Source organism: Nelumbo lutea, chromosome 1, assembly GCF_056320005.1.
Source record: "Nelumbo lutea isolate HS-2025 chromosome 1, American lotus-T2T, whole genome shotgun sequence".
Lineage (NCBI taxonomy): Eukaryota > Viridiplantae > Streptophyta > Magnoliopsida > Proteales > Nelumbonaceae > Nelumbo > Nelumbo lutea.
The window spans coordinates 150,654,192-150,662,643 of record NC_142684.1 but is presented as its reverse complement, the minus strand read 5'-3'; the positions used below and the strand labels follow the sequence as shown (position 1 = coordinate 150,662,643).

General features: G+C 41.7%; 1 protein-coding gene across 2 annotated transcripts; it reads right to left on the bottom strand.

Moving 5' to 3' along the window:
• Positions 1–3,915: 3,915 nt before the first annotated feature.
• On the bottom strand, positions 3,916–6,512 carry LOC148878355 (O-Glycosyl hydrolases family 17 protein). 2 transcript variants are annotated; one of them, XM_088953472.1, is made up of 3 exons: positions 6,223–6,512; positions 4,818–6,128; positions 3,916–4,143 (listed from the first exon to the last, which is right to left on the bottom strand). In XM_088953472.1, the coding sequence occupies exons 1-3, from the start codon at positions 6,278–6,280 to the stop codon at positions 4,109–4,111; spliced, it is 1,404 nt and encodes a 467-aa protein (XP_088809598.1). In that variant the 5' UTR covers positions 6,281–6,512; the 3' UTR covers positions 3,916–4,108. The 2 variants fall into 2 exon arrangements, with proteins under 2 accessions (XP_088809598.1, XP_088809592.1); XM_088953466.1 differs by lacking the exon at positions 3,916–4,143 and adding an exon at positions 4,361–4,598 and having other exon boundaries at positions 6,223–6,480.
• Between the last annotated feature and the right edge of the window lie 1,940 nt (positions 6,513–8,452).

Sequence of the window (8,452 nt, the reverse complement as noted above, 5' to 3'; positions counted from 1 at the left end):
CTCAAATACTACGTCTCTACTAGTCACCACACTTTTAGCCACCGAATCATACAGCCTGTAGCCCTTCGACTCCTTACTAACTTCCAAAAACACGCATCCAAAACTCTTGTTCTCTAGCTTAGTCCTCCTGGTGTCTAGCACATGAACATGTGCCACACCTAAAGACTCTAAAATGTTCCACTGTGGGTTTCACACCGAACCATGCTTCTTCGGGAGTGATATTCTTGACTGCCACTGTAGGACTTTTATTTAACATGTACATGGCCTGAGGCAGTGAATTGGGCCATGTACGTGTTAAACGGAAGTCCTACAGTGACAGTCAAGAATATCACTTCTGAAGAAGCATGGTCTGGTGTGAAACCCACAGTGGAACATTTTAGAGTCTTTAGGTGTGGCACATGTTCATGTGCTAGACACCAGGAGGACTAAGCTAGAGAACAAGAGTTTTGGATGCGTGTTTTTGGAAGTTAGTAAGGAGTCGAAGGGCTACAGGCTATATGATTCGGTGGCTAAAAGTGTGGTGACTAGTAGAGACGTAGTATTTGAGGAAGATAGACAGTGGGAGTGGGACACTAGCTATGAGGAACAAGTGTTGGTAGATCTTGAGTGGGGTGATGACAAGAATGACACAGGTGATGAGCATGAAAGCAGAAGGTGATGAGAATCTTGAAGTTGCTAGTGAAGGCAATGGAGAAACTGTGGGAGATGAAAATCATGTAGCCGAGAGTGTTGTACCTAATCCAGTGAATGCAGAAGGGTCTGATGCTAGAGAAAGAAGGGTCAGACAGGCTCCTATTTGGATGGAAGATTACGTCAACGGTGAGGGACTATCCGAGGAAGAAATTGAGCTCAATATGGCCCTTGTTGCTTCTACAGATCCCATCAACTATGAAGAGCCAGTGAAGAGTTCAAAATGGAGATTGGCAATGGATTCGGAGATTAACTCAATTGAAAAGAATCAGACCTAGAAACTTACTGACTTGCCATCTGGTGCCAAAACCATTGGAGTAAAATGGATTTATAAAACGAAGTTGAACGAACTTGGAGAAGTAGACAAGTACAAGGCTCGGTTGGTATCCAAGGGGTACTCTCAACAACAAGGGGTAGATTTCACCGAAGTATTTGCTCCAGTAACTCATATGGATACAGTGAGGATGATAGTGGCACTTGTGGCGCAAAGAGGTTCGAAGATTTACCAATTGGATGTAAAATCAGCATTTCTCCATGGTGAACTCAATGAAGACGTGTATGTGGAGCAACCAAAGGGTTATGAAAGAAAAGTGAGTGAGCATAAGGTGTATAAGCTGCATAAAGCTTTGTACGGTCTAAAACAAGCTCCACGAGCTTGGTTTAGCTGTATTGAAGCTCATTTCATTAGTGAAGGCGTCCAAAAGTGTCCAAATGAGCGGACTTTATTCACCAAGAGGAGCAGTGAAGGTAAAGTGCTGATAGTAAGTATTTATGTGGATGGTCTGATTTACACCGGTGATGATGAGGATATGATGTCTGATTTTAAGAATTCTTTGATGAAAGTTTTTGACATTACTGATTTGGGGAGGATGAGATTCTTCTTTGGCATTGAGGTGTTACAGAAATCGGATGGAATTTTCATTTGTCAAAGGAGGCATGCCACTGAAGTGTTGAAATGTTTTGGGATGTTTGAGAGCAAGTCAGTAAGCAACCCGATTGTGCCAGGTTTCAAAATGAGTAGAGATGATCATGGAGTTACAGTGGATGAGACTTATTTCAAACAAATGGTGGGAAGTTTGATGTACCTCACGGCAACTCGTCCAGATATAATGTTCAGTGTCAGTTTGATCAGCAGGTACATGGCTAAACCCATTGAACTTCACTTACAAGCTACCAAAAGGATTTTGCGATACTTAAAGGGCACTGCAAACTATGGGATTTTGTATAAGAAGGGAGGGGAAGAAGAAGAACTGCTTGCTTTCACGGATAGCAACTATGCAGGTGATATAGAAGATCGTAAAAGCACGTCCGGTTATGTGTTTCTTTTAAGCTCAAGCATAGTATCATGGCTGTCCAAAAAGCAACCCATAGTTGCGTTGTCAACCACTGAGGCGGAATTTGTGGTTGTTGCTGCATGTGCCTGCCAGGCAGTATGGATGAGGAGAGTGTTGAAAAAATTGAATCATGAACAGAAGGGTTGCACCACTATCATGTGTGACAATAGTTCAACGATCAAGCTCTTAAGAATCTAGTTATGCACAGAGTGTGTGAAGCTATTGATGTAAACTCAGGAGCAGGTGGTTGATTTGATGACGAAGTCGTTGAAGTTAGAAGCATTTCAGAAACTCAAAAAGATGATGGGAGTGTGTGAAGCTATTGATGTAAACTAATTGCAGTCTACAGTTAGTTTAAGGGAGGGCACGAAGAGGTCGTTGCTTGGAGTCAGGTTTTTTGTTAGTGTTTTACTTAGTCTGTTTTCTGTTTCAATAAATCCTAGTTTTTAGGGATGTTATTATTTGACCTATTCATTTGCTTTGTTAATCACGTAGCTAAGATAAGGCTAATGTGTGCTGCTTTTATGCTTTCTGTTAGAGTTGTAAATGGCTATAAAAGGTAAGTTCAGTTTTAACCTATAAAAGTCATTTAGTCCATTTTGTTGAGCTCGTGTTATTGCTTTCGATTGTTACATTCAATTGTTTCTAACAGTTTTAACCTATATTGGCCAATAGTATCATATCGGATACTTCCTGATATGGCCCTACAGGGGATTTTCCGGGTCGGCAAGTGATTCAGGGGGTAGACTGGTCTTAAATCGGCCCCTCTGAACCAGTTTCAAAAAAAAAAAAAAAAGAAACACATAAAAAGAGTATCGATACAGGTCAATATGCCCTATCGCCATATCACCCTATATTCATATTTTGATCCTTGCTTACGATAAACATATAATGATAAACCTGTATCATATATCACTAGCTAGTTACGTGCATAACTTAGCTATCTTGCAAAATTGACCCTCTCCAAGTCATAGAAATAGTATGGGCAATGTTCATAGAATTAACTTTAATTAATTGAGCTACTGATCACCAACCTATATAAAAACAAAACATTAATCAAGATCTGGTTTGGACTGATAGAAACGAAATCAAATTTGATGCTTCAAAGATATGAGGGTGATGGTCAAACAATTTGTTGGCACTGGGCTGCATTTTTAAGAGGCCAGTGTGGGCAAACTCCGATGGAGGTGTCTGATGTATCATTAGTTGGCTTGTCATCCGGATTGCCTGGGTTGTCATTAGTTGAACCCTTAAACCCCCGTCTTTGTATTGTCATCGCCTCATCGGGATGGGCTTCTCAGCCTCAGGCAGTGCATGGCAAAGATGAATTGGTGGTTCCTGTCTTCCATTCCAGACTAGCAGATAATAGCTTAGATGGGTACCTCTAGAGTCTAGACAAACCAGTCATGGAGAGGCAGAGGCTCGGGAAGTGGACAATAGTAATCAATTGATACACCCAATGTACCCATGTGACCACAACCTCATATATTATTTCTTTTTTACAGTATTGTCACTAAAAGAGGGGAGGCAAAGAGAATCTTTGCAGAATTCAGAATTCTGATAAGAAAGAAGAGAGAGATGAGATAATGCTACCAGTACCATACCATACCTAACACGCTGTAGCCTGTATATATTAAATCAAGATTTCAATTACAATTACATAGTTTATTTACTTTGTTCGCGTTCCACTTATCAAAGACGTTGAATAAATGTCATTGTGATATGTGATTTTTATGTCACTGGTTCACATCCCATACTTCGTTTATTCACCCAAATTGAGTGCCTTTTCAAAATTTACAACGCCCTTTGTCTTCTTTCGACTTTTTCACGGATCCCATAAGAGACCCAAACTCATCAACCAGCTAAGAGACAAGCCATAACATCATATCAGTTTGGCAGCCAAACATGTAGCAAATCAAATAAATAAATTAAATATTCATACATGCTTTTAATTACACCAAGTACTAATAATAGTAGTAACTCAACAACCTCAACTACTCTTTTGAATAAATACACCCCCCTCCCCGCTTTCCCCCTTCTTCTTTCTTCGGCAATCGGCGGCATCCACCCAACTCCCTCAACTTTTAGTATCCCGTCGGAAACTCGCATTTTCCAAACTCTGCGCAAAATACAACCACCAAACAAAAGACATTACTTTTTGCAACATGACACAAATCATACGTGGACCAGGACACATCATAGCCCTAAAATCGACGTCTCTCATTCATCGAACAACATCATATGCTACTCACGAGACATTACAGCTACGCATTGGAAATATTCCCAATACATGGTGGTGATGCTTTGTGGGTAGGATAGTGGGAACATGCCCCGAGTGCATCAAATTATCAATCCGAAACATTGAATACCAGATCTACGATCATTACCCTAATGTAATTCGTCAGTACGACAGGGAGTCCATGTACAGTAAACTTACTGTTTTTTCCCCAGTCTAACGTGCGCCTAAGGTTGCTGCACCATGCGCACATTTACATATCCAGACCAAATATTGCTAACGTGCGCTTTGCTCCGATCCGATGAACAGGGCCCGGAGGCCGGAGCTCTTACCCTGAACTGAATATGATAGAATCTAAAGTAGTGAATCTACGGAAAAAAAAAGGATAAAACCACAACACCTCCTGTCCAAACAACACCAGTACACGGCTCCACCCCACCCCGTGAATGTTTCATGTTTGTAGAGAAAAAATCATGACAGAATACAACATTTTATGTTGCGCGTGAGGTGAAGAACTGAAGATTGAAGAATAGTAAACAAGGAAAAAGAATACGCACTGGGAGGCTGAGTGACAACATATGCGGCTCCTTCAAAGTCACAGGTCCCCATCCCGCGCCTCATCTTCTGATAGTAGCTATTAAACGCGAACGATGCGTGTGCCTCCAGAGTATTAGGATCGTAACACGAAGCACCCGGTTGGATCGGACGGCAGTCAGCTCCTCCCTCTCCACAAGCATAATCTAGTGCTGCCTGCAACTTCTGTTCCCCAGCCTTACCGTTCGCCACACACCACGTCTGTCCGGACGAGCTCGTCGAAACACTGCCCCCATTGTTCACCGGCGTCATCTGGCTCTTCCCACCGTTCACTGGAACCTTCTGCCTCACCTCTTCCGGCGTAAGCGGAATGTCGTAGACCTTCTCTTCGTTGGGGTAGAAGAGACCGTAGTTCCTCTCAGAAGTCGGGCCCGGCTTCATGTTTTCGTTAAACAAGGCAAACAAGTAAACGTCGAGGTCTTCTTGTGGTCTCTGTGGGGTACCACCTCCGGCGAGTACCCTGCGCACCATGTTCCCGTTGTAAGCAGCTGCATTAACCTCGCTTGCGCCCGTCTCGTCCTCATCTCCCTTCGATGGCCAACCTGTCTCGGTCACGACCATCTTCACGTCGTCATATTTCAAAGCAGACATGGCTGCGAAAACCGCATCTATCTGGGCCTCGAAAAGACTGTAGTAACGCAGGCCATTGCCAGAGTCCACGACACCCGGGTTAGTTCGGAAGAGAGCGTAGTCTAAGGAGATCACGTCGGAGTTGGCTGCGTAGGCGAAGAAAGGATAAGCGTTCACCATGAGGTAGGATCCGGTCTCGCGAAGAAAATCCAACATGGGCTTGATGACGGGTTCGACTAACTCGGTTTTGAAAGATCCCGCAGAAGACGGGTAGGAGGACTGAAGAGCACTAAGGGCTATGGGAGAGGACACCTTAATGGCGGAGTCGAGGTTATATTTAACGAGCGCGGCGTGAACGTTGCGCATCGCTGCGACTAGGAACTCGGTTATATTGTGTGGATCCACGAAGACTTCGTTCCCGACGGCAATGGCGTGGATTTGGGTGGATGGGTAGTAAGCGGCGATGTTTTTCTGGACCCAAGTGTCGGTATAGGACTGTCGCTTGGCCGCTGAGGAGAGTTGCTCGTTGGGTAGGGTAACGACGACGCTGATTCCTGAACCGGCAAGGGCCCTGAGAACGGTAGCGTCGGTGTCGTAGAGCTTGACTCGGTTGAGACCCTGAGACATGAGAAGCTGAACCACCTTCCCTGACGAAGGAAGGTCGTTAGCTACTCTGCCATAGTTTATCCCGATTGTGCCTGCATCTGCAAACGTAGTATGGAAAAAGCATTAACCACAAAAACATCAAAACTACACATGAACAGACAACAGACAAGAGGCTTTGGTAGCCTTTTTTACCTGTAAAAGAAACAATGGAGATGATTAATAGGAAGAAGGGAACTGTGAAACGTTCCATGCCCTGGTTCTGTGAGAAACAGAGCACGAATGAAGAAGAAGAAGAAGATGATGAAAAGCGAAAACTTTCTTTGGCTGGTTTTCTTCTATTAAACGCTCTGCCTCAGGGAGGGGAGAAGTGGAGGAACAGGTGGGAATGAGTGAGGGTCTGGTCTCTTCTTATTGGGGTGAGTGAAGACTGAAGAGTTCAGTGAGGAGGGCGTCAGGGTGTAGTGGAGACCGGAGAAAACATCGAGGCAGGTGGCGGGACCCACAGCACTGACAAAGAGTTAAAAGTAAAACACAATTCCACTTCTACCCATGAATCTTACCTTCGCCGTTATAATCGCCGTTTATCGTGAATATAAACCAAGAGTTGAGCCGTTATATGCGCCGTAACGGTGAAGTTGATCTCTATGGCATAGCAACTGCGCGCCAGTGACGGAGCCCACGAACTCGACCGTTAATTCTTCCCCCCAAAACCAAAGACCGTAGCATGACTATGACCCACCTTGGCCTTGGCCTTGGAGAAAGAAAACATCACCACCATCCAATTCCAATCAATATGGACGTTATGTAAATGAAAGTGATTAGTCTTCCAGCAAAAATGGAAGCCAGATTGCGCGACAGACGGCAGACGATTATGCGTACGGTAGAGTTTAACCAAATATGGTGAGAGTGGAGTGGTGCGGATGCAGTTTTAATGTACCAGACTTCGAAACTCAAGAGTCGAGAATGCAGTTTCATTCTTACCCCGAAGGCCCGGTCGAACTCATGTGTTTCGGTCAGCCGATCCGTTTTCATTCGAACGCTGTGCTTTTCTCAAGGGTCTACATTAACACTATGCAACGGCATGGGCCTAACCCATAATAATCCGCCACTTAGGAGTGTAAATGCATGCAATAGAATCATATAATATGCGAATTCGAATCCGATTAAAAAAATTGGGTTGGCAACTTTTGTGGTTTAATATCAATAAAAATAATATATTTTAAAAAATTTTTAAAATAATATCAATAAAGGGTAAAAATATTGTTCATCTTCTTCTTGTCATTTGTTCATCAGAGCCGTCGTCCACTGGTCATTCCTTTGCCTGCCATCGCTGTAACGTCTACCTCCACCCATCTCCAACAATGTTGTCGGAGGCAGAGGCGGAGGTGGCAAGCATTGGACAAAGAAACCACCAGTGCCACCGCTGCCACCTCTACCTTCGGCCACCTCCGATAATATTATCGGAGGCAGAGGCGGCAGTGGCGGGCGATGGCTCTAGTGAACAAATGGCAAAAAGAAAAAGATGAATAATGTTTTTGCCCTTTATTGATATTATTTTTAAAAAGTTAATATATTTTTGAAATTTTTTTAAATATATTATTTTTATTGATATTAAACCCCAAAAGTTGCCTTTATATGATAGAAACTTAAAAAAAAATGATATTTGAATCTAATTTAAGACGTATATTAAAAATTAATATTCAAATTTAATTTTGATTAAATATTTAAATATTTGATTTGAATTTGATCAATTAATTATTTTAGGTAATTAATAAATTATATATATATAAAATATATCAATTATTTATGTAACTTAATTATTATATAAATTTTATAAAATGTTTAAATATTTCATATATTATATATAAGAATTAAATAATCGGATTCAATCGATTATTATATAAATTCATATATGATCTTATTCGATTTAATAAATATTCAAATTCAACCAATTAAGTATATGTTTAGCATCAATGTTGTATATGTGTGGGTTGGAAGCACAGTTCTCCGAGAAAAATGATGTATTTTTTTTCTTTTGTTTGAAAACATTGCTACCAGGTTTTCTTGGGGCAACAACAACCCCTTCTATTTGGTACAAGTGCTCCATATCTATTTTCAATACTGGTACCCATTGTAGGAAGTCCACTGTTTTTGCTACATGATGTCCCCATTGGCAGCAATGAACTCCAAATTGAAAAAAATGTCAAATTCTACATTTTTTTTATACCACACTTTCTCAATTTCTAAGGCATGGTTTGCAGCACTATTTTTTATAAAAAAACGGTTTCAAACATATTATTGTTTTCTAAAATACCGATTTTTTTAGCATGACATTAATGTATCACTATTTTCTAAAGGAACTGCATCCATGCCAAACACTGCCTAAATATTCAAACTATGTAAATTCAATTCGATTATATCA